At 34.9% G+C, this 17973-nt stretch overlaps 1 protein-coding gene across 1 annotated transcript in view; it reads left to right on the top strand.

Moving 5' to 3' along the window:
- Nucleotides 1–8039, top strand: part of EMB140 (EMBRYO DEFECTIVE 140) — a 43718-nt gene extending 35679 nt beyond the window's left edge. The window contains exons 13-16 of the mRNA XM_086443324.1: nt 3974–4333; nt 4416–4508; nt 6019–6166; nt 7461–8039. Coding sequence (XP_086299450.1) covers nt 3974–4333; nt 4416–4508; nt 6019–6166; nt 7461–7711 — 852 coding nt within the window. The 3' untranslated portion in view covers nt 7712–8039. The remainder of the gene's footprint in view (nt 1–3973; nt 4334–4415; nt 4509–6018; nt 6167–7460) is intronic.
- Nucleotides 8040–17973: the final 9934 nt, after the last annotated feature.

Below are 17973 nucleotides of genomic sequence, written 5' to 3'. Positions count from 1 at the left end.
AGATCCATTTGATTTGTTTTCATGCCACTTTGCTTATTTAGCTTTATTCATAAAAGCAGATCATTCTTGTAATATTTCGTTGTGGTGGTTTTTATTTTGCTACATAAAGGTCTTAGGAAATTCAAATGTGTGGAAACATTTTTTAGCATTTCTTAATACATGCTCGTGACAGCTATATGTATAACTACAAGAGTTGTCTTAATTGTACTTAAACAGGTCTTGCTTCTTCTCTTGGTTGAAGTAGATTGAAGTGTGTGGACATTCCGGTACAGCACACAAACAACTGAACAGAGTCATCATTACATAAAAGCCCAAAGTTATTTGGGTTTTCAATGTAACAAAGATCAATTCTTGATAATTGATGTGGTATTTGGATATTACTGGTCTAGAACTTTGTTACTGAGTAACTACACTCTGTTAGCAGTATTTCATATTGACCCACCTGCCGACTCTATAAACCATCTGAAAACTCGTACATAAGCTTATTGAAAATGTGCTTGTATATGAAAATTTTACTTGATGCAAAAAGTATTAGAATTTTTTTGATTAAATGTAATTTTTTTTAATAGATATTAAGTGTAAATTATTAAAAAGAAAGAGATTCCAAAAGGCGGTTGAGATGACCATCCGCAAGGAAACGAAGCAAAAAACGCAGCCTAATCACAAAAAGAATCCCATTTAAAAACAAAATCTTCAAAGAAGACACCCTTAAAAGCAGGGAAAAGTTTGCACCAAATAAACAACCCCCCAAAATGGAGAGCACTATATCCTGAATAGGGGAGTCCGCACCTTCGAAGACTCTCCTATTCCTTTCCAGCCAAAGCCCCCAAGTAGTAGCAAATAGAAGAAGCCTCCACAAAATTTTCTTTCTCCCCTAAAACAAGGAAGTATCCCAACTCTGGAATAGGGACAACAACGAATTTGGAACTACCCAAAGAATCTTAAAGAAGCCAAAAAAGTGGGACCAAATAATGCAAGAAAGATTGTAGTGAATCAAAATATGATCCACTGACTTGCTATCAGAATAGCAAAGGAAACAACAATTTGGAGTCACAAAACCCCTTCTGATTAGGTGGTCCAAGTAGGAAGCTTGTCAAGAGAAGCTTACCAAGTGAAGAAACAAACTTTTGAGGGAGCCTGGAGCCTTCGATCCCCAAATAAACGTGGAAGGAAACTGGGAGAGAGACCTAGTTGGAGTAGGCATACTTGAAGTGAAGGAATTAACAGTGAAAGTATTACTTTTCGTGTGAGTCCACTCCATCTCATCATCTTCTGTGATCTCCCAGTGGGCGTGATCAAGGTGAGCAATCAAGTTTTGATGATCTTGAAATGGATTGTTTGTTGCACAACTCGATTTTTTTATTTTTTTATCTTTTTAACTAGCTTCCTTTACAATACAAAATTTCATCCTAGTGGAATGACCGGGGATGGATCTCGTGTTCATGAACCCAATGGCTTGGCTACTATCTCTCCTTGACGAAACTATAAAGAAATGGGCCCTGACTAAACGGGACTATAACTAAGGGGCAACGTCAAAAAAATAAAATAAATAACGGGTAATGTCAAGTCAAATAGACTACAACCCTGACTACACTCCATTGATAATCGTCAATATGTACTTCCACTCCCAATCATTGAAATCCCTCCTAAAACCTAGAACCCAAGCATGCTCAATTCCCTCAGGATTCAAGGAAGCAGCGCAAGGTAACCCCTTCTTTTAAAGAGAGGTCATAAAGGCAAGGGAACTGATAGCAAAAAGTTGAGTCACCACACCACCAATCCTCCCAGAATTTGACCTTATCTCCCTTCTCTACCCTAAACCTCACCCACTTCTAAAACTCCTCCCCGACTTCCATGATGCCTTTTCACATACTGTAGCCGTAAGAAGCTCTCACCTCCTCACTTTCCCAACCGTTTCACTTCTCCTTGTACTTGACCTTGATAACATTTCTCCACATATTGGATCTTTCCACACCAAACCTTCACAACCACTTCCCTAACAAAGCTTTGCTTGAAACTATGAAACCCCTTATTCATAAACCCCTATTTTTCTTTGTTTCGCACATTGTCTTCCATTTCACTACGTGAAGTTTCTTTACCCCATTCTTGTCATTCCACAAAGTCTCACTAATTTCTCCAGTCTCTCCTTCATAATCGTGGGGATTGAGAAAATGGATAAGTGATAAATGGGAATACTTATCAGCATACTCTTGATCAATGTGAATTTTCCCCCCTTTGGAATTGTACCTAGCTTTCCAAGAGCTTAGCCTCTTTTCCATGTGTTCACCATTGAGTCCTAAATAGATTTACACCAGTACTCCGCTCCAAGGGACAAGCCCAAATTAGACGTTAGGAGAGACTCCCTTTGGCACCAAAACTTCGCAGCCCATCTAAAGACTCCCTCGTCGCACCCTACCCCGAACAGTTTACTTTTCTTGTGATTAGTCCTCAAGCTTGAAACCGCTTCAAAGCAACACAACACACCCCTAAGATATCTCACTTGATCGATCGACCGACCGACCAACACATCCAGAAAAGGCAAGTGTCATTTGCAAATTGAATAAATGACACAGTTGGGCCGTTCGGAACCAACCGACAACCATGAGAGCTCCCCTAGGCTTGTCGTCCTTCTTAGGAAACGATCCAACACCTCAACCACCAACACGAAGAGCAAAGGAGAAGAGGGATTGCCTTGCCTAATGCCTTAAGAGCTTCTAAAGAACCAACCGGACTACCATTTACCAAAATTGACTAAGAGGTTGAGGACACCCACTTCATCGCCCAATCAACCTAGTTTTTTCCCAAACCCATACGTTCCATCAAGTATCTCAAAAAATCACAGCTCACATGATCATACGCTTTGTGCATGTCAATCTTACACACTAGGCCCGGTCTGACTTCCTCCTAGAATCGATGCACTCGTTTGCCACTAGGATACCCTCTAGGATTTGTTTTCCTTTCACGAAAGCCTTCACAATTAACTTGTAGGTTGATTCCACAATGCTAATTGGTCTGAATCTGCTATATGCTCCGCACCTGGTTTCTTAGGAACCAAAGCAATGAAAGAACTATTCAGTCCGTAGTCCAACTACTTTCTATTCTGAAGATCCCTGATCAAATTCATGCAGTCATCTTTTATTATCAGCTATTCATTCGTCTCCCGAAGAAACTTTTTATTATCATCTAACACCAATTTCACGTGTGTTTATGTACTGCTTTTGACCTTCTCTGTTTATATGTTCTTTTTTCTTCCTCTTGTTTGGCCATCTAGTTTTCCAATTGCCCTGCCCTCCAACTTTGTATACAAGCAACTTTGGGATTAAAAGACTAAGTTTAGTGGGCAGTCTTCCTGTGTTGCAAAAGAGCTGTCTTGGTCATTTGTAATCTAAGCATAATTGTCAGTTGATAAGAATGTATCCCTGGATGATATGAGATAAGATATCCATATCGAAGAGAACTTATTGATCATTCAGTTCCAATTTATCATTGGTACTTTAGTCATAATTTGGGGGGAAAAGCTACTAATCTCGAGTCGTTTTTATCCAACTTGAAATTTTTGTTTTGTTTATGTAAGTTTTGAGTGTATGTTGTTACAAAACGTGATAAAGAAGATAAGAAAATGACCAAGATTTTCTTAATAGGATATAACATAGCTGATTGTAAAATAAACAAAACAAAATACTAGGGAATTAGTATGCTGTTAAATTCTCTTATTCATCTCCATTCATGTCAAAATTTATGGGTTGAACATTTAGAATAGCTCTGTTAAAGCCTTTACTATTTGATTTCAAAATGTTTTTAAATATTACTTTTGTTGTGTTTTTCTCAAAGTGGTATGCTAATTATTTTTGGGGTATACGTATCAGTACACCTACATTTTAGCTTTTCCAAGAAGTACAAATTGAAAGCCCGTCTTTCTCAATTATCAACCGGTTACAATTGAGTTCTATAGTTTTTGTCTTCATTTTCTTAGGTGACGCCACGTCTGGAGGAACTCCGATTATTTAGGTTACAACAGGAGTCCAAAAGTGTTGCTCCATCAGTGGCTCAGAAAGAGGACCCTCCTGCCAAAAAATCTTCCCACAAGAGAAAAACAGGTACGAGATTAAATGAACAACCTACACCAAAGCGGCAGAAAGGCACAGCTCACAACCCAACTGGGATGGTTGAAAAGGATACAGTTCAGAACTCGGCAGAAGAAAGAAATGTAGGACAAGCTGAACCCAAGGACAACAAACCTGAGGCCATAAATGAGCAACAGAGTAAACATTCTGCCTCCAGAGAATTCTACACAGACCAGTGTACTTTGTTCATTTCAAACCTTAGCCTTCAGGCAAGTTGCTTACTTTCTCTGTTTACTGTGGTTTTTTTAGCAATAATCACACATACAGTGCTAAAAATAACATTTTGTACAGGCAAAAGACGAACATCTGCGCGATTTCTTCAGTGACATTGGTGGAGTAACCGCTATTCGTCTGCTGCGGGATAAATTTACTGGAAAATCAAGGGTCTCTCTCTCTCTCTCTAAGCACTTTCAGATCTCCAATGAGGGGTTGTCCGAATCAAAACTCTGAATCGAAGAGCTCCATTATTATGTTGCTCTAATAAGGGCAAGTTGGATTTCAATTTTTCTTTCAGCCTGGCTTTCAATAAAATCATTACACAATTGTATGCTCATTGGTGAATTCAGCAACCTTCACATGCCTTTTCTACTCATGTCCTCAAGCTATTGGAATGAAGGTTCTTCACTGGGCGTTGCTGTCTTATTTCACAATGGTTGGAGGGATTTGGAGAAATTTCAAGCAACTTCTTCCTTAGATTTCTTACCTTGTTCTCCAACTGTTTCAAAATGTCAGTTATCATTGTTTTTGTTTTTGCACTAATTAATCGTTGGGATGGACCCGTGAAATATAACTGGTTCTAGGTCATCATGAATTCTGAGATGTCCCATATCTAAGGCAACATATGGTTATAAATAGATTTCCCTCTGAGTGCATGACCAAAAAGAGTGACATCATTTACTCAGTTAAGTTGGTAAAGCATGTCAAGTGTTGATCCCACAACCCAGGTTCAAATCCCATTGACCCAACTTTCATGTTGACAACTAAACACCTTGCTTGCGTAGCAGGAAAAAAATGAAAAAAGTGGCATCATGCAAATATTGTTCATCATCCATACACCTGGTCACTCCTTAGGTTAGTAATTTTCCATTATCCAAACCCCTAGTCACCCCAGGTCTAGTAATTATTCCATTCTCAAAACTCTGAACATCTTTTTTTTGTATTTTTCTTTGGTGTCGATAGACCATTAAATAAATTATCTGAGTGTCTAAGGGAAATTCCTAAATATTTGATCGAGTGGCGGTGCCTTTTATTTTCGGTTGCGGTCCTTGTAGGGGTTGTCTTAAATGTGAAATTTGCAGACTTTTGACCAAATGTGCCTTGTGGCACACATCCACATAAGCATGAGTAAGTTCGATAAGCACCACAACCCTATATGTACTTGTCAGCAGACTTGTGGAGCCTCCAAATATTAGGGTTTATGTTGTGGGCCTTTGGATTTGCAGGTTTCCTTTGTGGCACCTGAAGTATCAGGTTCACAATGTCTGCCTTCCATGTGGTGAAGTTCCAACTCAAAAGCCTTGTACCATGTGGTAGACAAGGTGGTTTGTGATTTTCTTTATGTTTTTAGGTGTCACAGATTTTAAAGGCACATTGTTCATCGGGGATTGGAACAATACAAGGTAGGCTTTGGTTTTTAAATGGACGATGGAACAGTTCACTTTGCAATCAAAAGGGTTGTATATGATGCATACCCAGAGGGGAAATCTACATGAGTCATTCAGTTAACCTTTCTTTAAAGCTATATTTTATTTTCAAGTTCTAATATATATATATATATAAAATATTTTTTTACATATGCTATTGAAACTAGTTCTTGATAGAATATTCAGTTATGGTTTGGGAATTTCCTGCTCATATTGACTGACGTGTAATATCCATCTCTGTTTGCATAAAGGGGCTTGCGTATGTGGATTTCTCCGATGAGGCACATCTTGCATCAGCTATAGCAAAGAATAGACAGATTTTGCTAGGGAAGAAATTGAGCATTGCACGGTCTGAGCCGAAAAAGAGAGAATCCTTTGGAAGAAGCACAAGGGAACATGGTATAGTAACAATATATAACTTGTTCTCTTATTTGATTCTGAATGGAATTTTTAATTTGTAATTAATTTATCTGATCACAAGCTTAAGAGTGCCAATAACATAAGTGACCTCATATTTACCAAAAACATTCTAAAATTATGTTAGAGGGAAAGAGGAGAGAGAAGATAGAGAGAGAGGTCCTTTAAAAACTTTAGATGATGGGATCCGAAGGTAAATAGACTTATGTCATTATTTATAATGCTGGGATAAAAATAACTACATTAAAAAAATCCTATTATTTGTTTACTGCGGGCAACTCGCATTTCATTGAGGTATTATGTCCAAAATCTCGACAGGAAAGATCGAAAGGAAGCCAGATAGATTGTGGAAGTGATTTAACTTGTTGGTAGCCACATAAGATTGTGTAAAAGATGGTTGACTGATTCCTTTTCCCAGTACTTCAAAGACATGTCAGTGAAAGAAGAACATAAACTGTAGGATGTTTGAAAGTAAGGGGCAGTCCATGCAGGACATTTTAACTATTTTTGGATTTCTATTCTATTGACCAATGTGTTTAAAGAATTTAAGCAATTTTTTATGATTTTTTGGGGGAGGTGGGAGTGGGTTTTGTATTATTGCAATGCTGTAGTGTGTTATTGTTTTGAGTCCTTGTATTTGGTCAATTCATCCTCCCACCCTATTTTTAATAAAATCTTTTTACTTACCAAAAAAATGTGAAAATGTAATTGCTTTTCCTTGTAGTATATCAATAGTGTTAATTCCTTTGGGAGCCTTAGTCTGCATGAAAGCCTTTACTTGGCGGATAACCTCTGCCTAGTGTTTTTATACAGAGAATGTGACTAGAGTGATAACTATCTGGGGATGTAAAAAAAGTCTTGGGAGAAAAATAGCTTTGGTTGAATGGACCAAATCGACATCCTTAGAGAAAGGAACATAAACTTCTTTCAACTTATCAAGAAGGGTATTCATGATGACTTCATGATTTGAAACTGAAAATCATGATGTACTTTCTGTGGGTCCTCCCTTTGTGGTGCTGTGTGTTTTCAACGTATAGATATCCTGTTGGTCAGACAATTGATTGCCCTGTTAGAGAATTTTGTTTTGTTTTGTTTTGTCTGATGAGCATTTGTATGTGGAGATCCGGGATTTAACAGCTCACTTTTGTGCTCTTCAAGTCTACCTTAACTACTCATTCTAGAATCCCGCACTGTCTGGTTCATTCATGCTAAAATAATGTTTTATTTCCATCCCGTTAAACCCACTTCCTATGATTTTGTTTTCTTGTTATTGCAGGGAAAACTGGACCTACTAGAAACATTGGTAGTGCAGGTGAAGGGTCTGATTCCAGAGAATCTGTTGGGGAGCATTCTGTGGCAGCTCAAGCACGTGGAGACCATGTCCAGCTCAAGGGCAAGAACACATTCGCGGTTCCAAGGAATCTGGTGAGACCCCTTGGGTGGACTAAGAATGAACCCAAAAATGAAGAAACTGTTGATAAACCAAAATCCAATGATGAGTTCAGGAATATGTTGCTCAAACGTTGAGGGAGTAGTGAAACTGGAACCCAAGATGGAGCTTCATTGGCAGCTGCAGCAGGCATACCATACTCATTAAATTGCTGACAGGATGCCTGTTTGAGCAGATCGTTTCCTCTGTTCTTGGGTCAACAAATTCACAGTAATCATGAAGATGTGATCTTTTGTATTTAAGATGAGCAGCTGAAGTTTTTTTTTGAACCTAGTATTTTACAAGAATTTTGTATGAATGCATGCCTTGACCTGATGCTTCCAATTAGTTTATGATTGTTAGGAGTCTTAACTTTTGTATATTTCCAAGATCCTAATGTTATTGTCTTTCCATGTTAGAACTTAATTTGTCCTCCATGAATATAGATTCTAGCAATGACATCAACTCTCCATAAGATTCAGATAAGTCATGTTTTTGGCTATTTAACCTGACGTGTGTTTGTCTAATTGTCTCCTGACAGTGAAAATCCACCTTTTGATTGTGCTTCTGGAGGAGACTTTCAAGGTGCCGTAAAAGCCGTAATGCACGTGTGCGCATGCAATGCGTGCGTAGCGGGTTGCAAATCTTAAATTTAAGCCTTACGTGTGTTAATATGTCGACCATTCGAATTCTCCAACGTCTAGACATGGACTAATTAAGGCCAAATGTATCTACCATTACAATAGTAGATTGTTGGGCCTACTATCTATGAAATAGATTGTGCGTTAGTGTTTTAGACATACCAAAAAAAATCTTTCTGATCTCTCTCTTTTCTAATAGAGCTTTGAACAATATTTTGTTTTCCTCTCAAATATTAGGCTGTTTGTACAACTTTTAATGGGATCGAGTTTGACGTAGATCTAGTACTTTCGAGTGCATGGTTAGCAGTGAGTGTTGAATCTTGAAAATTAGATGTTTGAGATCGATTGCACTATGGAGTCAATCCTGAGGGGACGAAATTGGTTTTAAAGACAACGGTTTCTTTGGGTTTCAATCACTAATAAGATCTATGTTCTTTTTAACTTTTATAATCTATTATTATTTAAGACCTGTTTGTTTGAAGAACACATAATCAGAAGTGTTTCAGCAATCTTAAAACCAATTTTCTTTTATATTTTGTTTATGATGTTACACATTGAGACATGGATTTTAAACTAGAAAATGTCAAACTTGGATCTATTGAAATCAAAACCATGTAATGAGAAATTTTACAATAAATGGAGCTAGAAGATGCTCTTCTTCCTTGAAGCCCTAAATATATTGTTTGTTTTCAAGAGAGAAGAACTTGCAAAAATAAATCCTAATCTGCAAAATAGGGCAAAACAGATGGGATTTGTAGAAATTATATTTTATCTTGCCTACTAAACTCTCTTTTGACATCTATTGTGTTTAGGAAACTTCTAAAGAATTAGGGGGAGCTTTAGAGAAAAAAAAATGTAACAAAAAATGCGGGTGTTAAAATGTATGTAGTGAAAACATTTTTAGAATTTGTAATTGTCAATGGGAAGTCAATTAGGACTACGTGAATGATTTCATAACATTTTTCACGAATTGACTTATGAAGGCATTAAATTACCATAATAGTTTGTAATATCATCTCTAATCGAGAAACTTCCCAAGAGTTGAAATGAATACGAGACCAACTTGAGGCAGAAACAGAAAGATAAGTCTCTCGAAGACCTTATTGTCCACATATACATAGAAGACACTAGCAAATAAAGTGAAAAGAATGGCAAAGTGAAACAATTTGTCACCAAAGCTATTATCGTGAAAGGAGACTCAACCCTCTAAGTTCAAGCCTAAGAAGGTGTTCAAATAAGAGGGACCATGAGCAAAGAACATCATTGATTCCAAGAAGTCAAAAGGTAGTTACTTCATGTGTGGTAAACTTAGTCATCATGTAGCTGAATGCAAATTCAAGAAGACTAAGGAAAAATCAAGAGGAAACCATGTGAATGTGACAGAGATGGATGATGACACCATAATTGCGGTTCTCTCAAAGGGCAATCTTGGGAAAAACTCTAAGGAGTGGAATGTTGACATTAATGCTACGAAGCATACGTGTGGAGACATGGAGATGTTTACCTCTTACAATCCTGTAGGGGATGAAGTAGTCTACTTAGGAGACTTGAGGACTTCTCAAGTTGCTGGAAAAGGAAAAAATAATCATCAAATTGACTTTTGGGAAGACTTTAGCGCTCATTGATGTTTTACACTTTCCTGCAATTAGAAAAAACCTTGTATCTAGTTCTCTTTTGAACAAAGCTAGTGTCAAACTTGTATTTGAGTCCAAAAGATTGTTTTGACAAAAAATGGAGTATTTCTAGGAAAAAGGTATTGTAATGGGGATTAATTTGTACTCAATGTTATGAATGAAAATGTGTCGTCTTCTGCTTATCTTGTTGAGTCAATTTTTTTTGGCATGCTAGACTAGGTCATACTAGTGTAGAAAAATTAAAGAAATTAAAAAACTTAGGTATTTTACCCAATCTAGAAGTTAAATAATTAGATAAATGTAAGATTTGTGTAGAATCAAAATTTACACATAAGCCACACCATAATGTATCAAGAACTTCAGAATTTCTAAGTCTTATTCATAGTGATCTTGGAGATTTTAAAAATATTTGAGTCTAGAGGAGATGTAGACATCTCAATTTGAATGGGCCTCGTTCAAAAAATGCCCAAAAAATTATGTTTTTATTTAAAATAAAGGATCCCTAAGGTCCAATTGACAATCCAATCCTTAACTCATTTCTCGAGTTTAAAGTCATTTTCCTTAAAGCGTACCAACCTTCTAAAAGCCCACTAAATCCAAATCTAATAAATTTCCAACCTCACTTTAACATAAACCTAACCCAATCCAATCTCGTGGTTCCAATCTAACCTTAACCCAAACCCAAACATAAGCTTGACTTAACCTAAACCACTAACCAATCCTAAGCCTGACATGCAAAAATGCCCATCCTAAATCAAACTTCAAATCCAAACTCATGTTCATATCCATATCCACACTCATAATCTCTACCAATCAAGATCCACACATCTATGATCATCAAGGTGGACACTTGTCACCACCACAACCCACTTTCAAAAATCAATCTACCCAATCTCATCATCACACCTAAAAACTACACAACCCACACACACCACATGTTATCACCAATATCATCAAATCATCATTACAAGTCATCTTAAGACTCTTATCTTTAATCAACTCACCTAACCCACTCACCCCATACCATTGGACACATGTCGCCACCAAACTCGCCCTTCCAAATCTAACCACATAATCTCTTACACAAGTCATTCTTTTAATCAAACATCCATACCCCTCAACCTTAACCAATACTCAACCTAGGAATGGATTCTTAACCAATCTAATTAGATTTTATCCATGGGTTTGAGTCAAAAGTAATTCATCCACTCCCTTTAATCAAATTACCCCTCCCCATCTTCAAAATGAGAAACACCCCATGCCTAAAACCCATGTCATTTCCTCTTAACTTTTACCCTTTCCCCATCCTACCCTTAAAAGTCATTTCAAAAACTTATAAAAAACTCATTCATTCCTTACAAAATGGCGAATGTTATCAAGCCCCCTCTCAACCTAAAATCTTTACTCACCTCAATTATCTCTCATATCTTTTTCTCTCTCTAAATCTAAAATCCTTACACTATTAATTACTCAATACACTCACTCTCATTCCTATACTATCCATTACTCAACTCCCATATGTACAAACAAATCGAAAGAAATCAAGGCTCCTTCATTAAAGATTAAGAAAGATGATCAATAAAAACAAATCTAACTTTCAAGGTAGGTATAAACTAGGAAATTTTATTTTGTTTCTCCCCTCTTCTATCTCTCCCTTCACCTCTTTAATTTTGGTTTAGGAGGTCCACCTCCATTAAAAGTTAAGTCCTTGTGTCCTAGTTACAATGGGGCCCCTCTCTTAATGAGGTGCTCCTCACCCCCAGACTTAGGCCCTAAATCAAGATCCCTTAAAATTTAATGGTACAAAATTTCATTTTAAACAATTTTGTTTAGATTTTCTAAAAAATGAAAAATGACCAAATCTTAAGTTATCACATAAGGTGGGGGAAATAAGTTGCCTAACACCTTCCCTATTTTCTAAATGAATTGCTTACCTAGATCTTATGTAGGCTAGTGTCAAATTCATAAGAGAGTTATTAAAATCAAAATATTGAAGTAAGTTCAATTAGATGCCCATTCACACCCTATTCTAAAAAAAATGATAGTGACTCCATATCCAAGTAAAAATTGGATTTTCAATGAAAATATCACGTTTACAGGAGGTAAAAGGTATTATGTTACTTTTATAGATAATTACTTTAGATTTATAAGAGTTTATTTTTTTAGAAGTACAAATAAAACAGAAGATATGCTTTTAAAATGTAAAGAAAAAAAAAATGTAAAAAATCAGTTAGATAGGAAGATTAAGAGACCTAGATCTGATAGAGGAGGAGAATATGATTTTAATCTCTTTCGTCAGTTTTGTGAACATAATGGAATTATACATGAAGTCATTCTTCCATACTCACCTTAATAAAAAAGAATAGTATAAAGGAAGAATAAATCTCTTAAAGAAATGTTAAATGCATTATTGATAAACTTCGGTATATCTAAGAACATATGGAAGAGGCTATTTTGACAGTATGTCATTCAACCAATAGAATTCCTCATAGGAAATTAGGAAAAATTCCTTATGAATTATGGAATGGATATGCACCTAATTTAGATTACCTCAAAGTGTGGGGGTGTCTATATAAGGTAGGACTCCTAGAAACTAAAACGAGGAAGAGAATACCTAAAATAGTTGATTGTGCATTTTTAGGTTATTATGAAAATAGTACTTCCTGTCAATTCTTAATTTTAAGATCTAATAGAAATGAAATTGAAAGTAGTGTCATTATTGAAGCTAAAGATGTTGAATTTAAAAAAAAAAAAAAAAATTCCAATGAAGATTACGAACTTTTTAAGCTTTGATGACAAAGGAATAATAGTAGAAAAAGGTGAACCATCAATTCTTGAATCTCTTTATCAAGAGATAGGTCATATTAATGTTGTAGAAGAAATAAAAAAAAAAAGTAAAAGAATTAGAAAAGAAACAAACCTAGGAGATGATTTTTATATTTACTTAGTGGGTGATGATCCATTATCTTACCAAGAAAGGGTGACATCTCCTGATGTTATTTTTTGGAAATAAACCATTAATAGTAAATTAGAATCAATTATGTTAAATCATACTTAGAAATTAATGGAAACCCAAGGCACCAAACCTATTAGATGCAAATGGGTATTTAAAAAGAAACTAAGATCAGATGGATCAATAGATAAGTTTAAAGAAAGGTTGGTCGCCAAATGCTTTAAACAGAAAAAATGGATAGATTATTTTGACACGTACTCTCTAGTTACTAGGATTGCTACTATTAGAGTATTAATAGATTTAGCTTCGATTTACAAACTAGTTATTCACCAAATAGATGTCAAAACAACATTTTTAAATTATGATTTAGAAGAAGAAATTTATGTGGAACAACCTGAACGGTATGTGGTTCCTGACCAAAAGAAGAAAGTGTGTAAGTTAGTAAAGTTTTTATATGGATTAAAACAAGCACATAAATAATGGCATGGGAAGTTTGATTATGTGCTAAAGACTAGTAGATATATCTTTAATGGTTGTGATAAGTATTTATACAACAAATTTAGTGGCAAGATTGGAATAATCATTTGCTTGTATGAGATGATATGTTGATTTTGAGAACAAATTTGAAAATGATTGAGGATACTAAATCTTTTCTAAAATTCAAATTTGAGATGAAGGATTATATTAGGGATTAAAATACCAAAGGAAGAAGAAAGATTTGTATTGTCACAAAGTCATTATGTAGAGAAACTTTTAAAGAAGTTTGAACACTTTGAGAGTGTTATTTTTTTTTTTTTTTGACTCTTTTAGATTCGAACATAAAGGTAAAAAAGAATAAAGGTGATGGTGTGTTACAAAAGAAATATGCTAGAATCATAGGAAGTTTGATGTATCTAATTAATTGTGTTAGTCCAAATATTGCTTTTGCTATAAGGGTGTTAAGTAGATTTACTACTAATTCTAGTAGAGATCATTGGACAACATTAGTAAGAATTCTTAGATATTTGGGAAGAACCACTGACATGGGCTAACATTTTAGTGGAAGCCCAAATGTGTTAAAAGGGTACAGTGATGTGAACTGACTCTCAGAATCTGATGAATCCAAGTCCGTTGATGATTATGTTTTTACACTAAAAGGATGAATTATCCATTGGAAATCATTCAAGCAGGTATGTATGGCTAAATCTACAATGAAATCAAGTTTATTGTTTTAGAATTAACTGGAATTGAGGCTGAATGACCGAGAAACTTGCCGATAGGTATTCCTTTATGAGAAATATCATTGCCATTAATATTTATTCATTGTGATAGTCAAGGCTAAAAATCATGTATATTATGGTAAAAGTAGATACATTTGTCTTAGAAAATATGTGATTAGACAACTATTGACGGATGAAGTAATTGCTATTAACTTTGTAAGGTCAGAAAGTAACTTAACATATCTGTTAACAAAACCACCAACTAGAGGGTTAGTGAGTAAATCATTGAGGAGAATGAGACTAAAGCTTATGCAAATAATTAGTTTGTGATGAAAAGCTAAACTACATGAATGGAGATATCAAAAAATAGATTCAACGGATAATAACAAGTCATTGAACTAATTAGTGAAGTACTAATGAAAAAGAGTTAACAAACTCTTTGTCCATTTCCTATAGTGTTAAGTAGTACTTATCTATGATGAGTTAAGGATAAATAAAAGTTCTTAATAAAGTTCATAGCCTTCTTGGGTGGTGTGTAATAATCATAGAACACACTTGATGGAATTACCTATGTGCATGTGGAAGTGGGACCGCTTCATATGAGTACTATGGACGAGTATTTTAGAGCATTTAAAAAAGAATCAAGATTCGATAGATGACCAAAATGTGTCAATCGATCATAAGAACTCGATTGATCTTAAAAACAAAGATATGTGTGATATGATAGTTAACTTACACTATGTTCAATTATCTCTATTCACTTTTTGTTAAATAACTTAGTTATACCAAATCCCCATAAGTTATATCTATCTATACGAAGTGTTGATTAAGTTCAAAAGACATCGACATTAGCTATTTGATATTTCACCTTGTGTAGACACCCCATTTTTGCATTCGCTTGATTAATCAATTCGTCAACCTAATTGCAATGATTCCCAATGATGGATGTGTATTCCATTGCTTTATTTTGTTACCAGATGTGTTTCAGAAATTCGGATGAGGTATCTCGAACTAACAAAACTTTAGAAACCACGCTACGTTAGGAAAATACGACCCCAGAAACTTATAAATCATCATCTTCCAGACAAAAAGAAGCTTTACGATAAAAATCACTAAAAAATTGATCAAATTACTAAAATACCCCTAACATCAAAACAACCCTAGAGCTTACATTACGCTTAGGAAAACTCTTTCGAACATATAAAATAACAAATCGATACCAAATAAATCATTTCACCAATTTTAACAGAATTTGACAAAATTACGAAAATGCCCCTTATAAAGTTCACGATCATTTCACACAAAAAAATTCATAAATGACACAAACCAATATTTCCATTGAATTTCTTATGAAAAATAAATTCTAAAATATCCTAGAACATTAAAAATCGACTTAAAACGTGAAAAGTCCTCTCCGGGGGCAAAACGGTAATTTCAAAATTTTCATAATTAAAATTTTTGAAATTAATAAATAAAACATTAAATAATTAAATTGAAACATTAATGAAATTAATTTAAAATTTTGAACCAAAGAAATCAATCAATCGGGCTCTCAAGCAAAATTGTTGAGGTTTCGTAAGATATTTCTTTAAGGACCCCTCCATTTGGGGGTCCAAAGAATTGAAGATATAATAGAAGGGGGTTCTCCAAAAATTAAAGTCAATCAAGCAAGACTAAGTTCAAGGTATTAAAGTCAATTAAGCAAGACTAAGGTCAAGGTATTAAAGTCAATTAAGCCAGACTAAAGTCAAGATATTAAAAGTCAATCAATTAAGACTAAAGTCAAAACATTAAAAGTCAATCAAATAAGACCAAAAGTCAAAATCATAATAGAGTTCTAATTAAAACACAACTCCACCTAAAACAATTCTATTTAAAATACAACTCTACCTAAAATAATTTTAACTAAAACACAACTCTACTTAAAACAAGTCTAACTAAAACACAACTCTAATTAAAAGAACTCTAATTAAACACTAACTCTATCAAAATCAACCCTAAAAAAATCTATAAATAGAGGTGCTCACACTCTATTTTCGGATCAGATCATAAATCCTAAGAGAAGTAGGTCTAAAAGCCCCCTAGCCTCCCATAAACCTTAGTTTTAGAGCCCCAACTCCTTACCTAACACCCCTTCTTCGATTTTAGCCTAAAAAACTCCCAACAGCCCTCCAATAACACCTCAAAATCCATAACAAACTTGAAGAATCCAGATCCAAGAAAAAAGAGATACCTTACCTCGGAGATCAAAAATCAAATTTGGAGACAGAACGAAGCAAAAAGTACGGTAAGAGGAGCAATTTTTGTCGGATCTGAGGGAACAAAATCTTTGCTATCAGAAAGGTATAATTTCTTACTTTTTTTTTATTATCTAGGTTTTTTTTAGCAATCTAACTTATTTAGAAAATTAGTAGAGACCAGCTTTGGCCGGGCGGGGTTGGTGCCTAACACCTTCAAACCCCGCAATGTGATCCCCGAATTCAATTTTTTTTATGTTCTAGATTAATTCTTTATCCGTTTAGAGTCATTGATCGGTTCCTAGACCGTAATAACTAGGTGGCGACTCCCAAACCTCAAAGGTCAAAAGCGGATCCGCGTACCCCGCGGATAGAGGGCGCTTTCACCTTGTACGAGCAGCGTTTCCTTGTCTTCTAACTATGAATCTATGGGGGTTTGTTGTAAAATTCATAATTTTATTCATATATTTTGTTGAGGTAAGGTTTGAACTCAAGATCTCTTGAATGTTATTTGTAAAGTATAGAGATTTCTTTGATTGGTGGAACATAAGTTAAAAAAGCTTTTTCTATTTTTGTTTAAGTTGAAAGTCAAAGATTTTCTTTACTTTTTTGTTTGTGAGAGTTGTAGAAATAATTCTTCAAATCTTTAGTTCCATATTGAATAAATACAAGAATAGTGTTCAACTAATAAATGTTCTCTCTTGCTTGGATGTGAGTGAGAAAGAAAGTGGATCTCGCACGCACATGGGGCCCTAAGGCATTGTTGCATTGCAACCCATTGTGTTTGGGACCAACCCGTCGAAAACCTTAGTGCACGTATGCGCATTCAATGCATGGGTAGGGGGCGCAAATCTCATATTTAAGCCTCACGTGGGTGCCTTCTTTTTATCTCAACCGTTAATTTGACTAACCCGTTAAATTTAATGTGTTGACCGCCATTCGAATTCTCCAACATTCAAAAACTGGTTAATTAAGGCCTAAACGTATCTACCATTATTACAATAGACCGTTGGACTTACCATTTATAAAACAAATTGTGCCCTAGTGTTTTAGATATACAAAAAATCTTTTTGATCTCTCTCTTCTCTAATATAGCATCGAACAACATTCTATTTTCCTCACAAACATTTGGTTGCTTGTACAACTTTTGATATGATCGAGTTCTTTGTAGATTTGCTACTTTCAAGTGCATGATTAACAGAGAGTGTGACTGTTGAGTCTTTGAAACCAAACACCTGAGACCAATTGCACTGTGAATTCAATCCTGAGGGAGTAAAATTGATTTTAAGGACAATGACTTCTCCATGCCTCAGTCACCAATAAGTTCTTCCATTTTCTTCATACTTTTATAATCTAATTTTATTTAGGATATGTTTGTTACAAGAACATAGAACCAAAATTGTTTCAACATCAAATAAACAATTAATAAAAGTAAATGTTATTTGTTATATTGAATAGAAATAAACCAATATATATTGATCATCAAACCTTACCTATGCATTTTTGAATGTATAAAAACATGAACTAAATATTGAGATTCCATTACTATCAGGTTTTTTTAATAAGATGAAAATGGAGAAATCACATCATTTCAGTAGATTCAAATGTGAACACTTCAAAAGTTCAAAAGAGATTTCTAATAAGATTAAAACAGAGAAATGATAAGAAGTAAACAAAGGTTTTAAATGAGAAGATG

The sequence above is a fragment of the Akebia trifoliata genome, chromosome 5 (assembly GCF_017979445.1).
Source record: "Akebia trifoliata isolate Shusen 1 chromosome 5, ASM1797944v1, whole genome shotgun sequence".
Taxonomy (NCBI): Eukaryota; Viridiplantae; Streptophyta; class Magnoliopsida; order Ranunculales; family Lardizabalaceae; genus Akebia; species Akebia trifoliata.
Note: the sequence above shows the minus strand (reverse complement) of the source record. Positions and strands in the feature narration are given on the sequence as shown.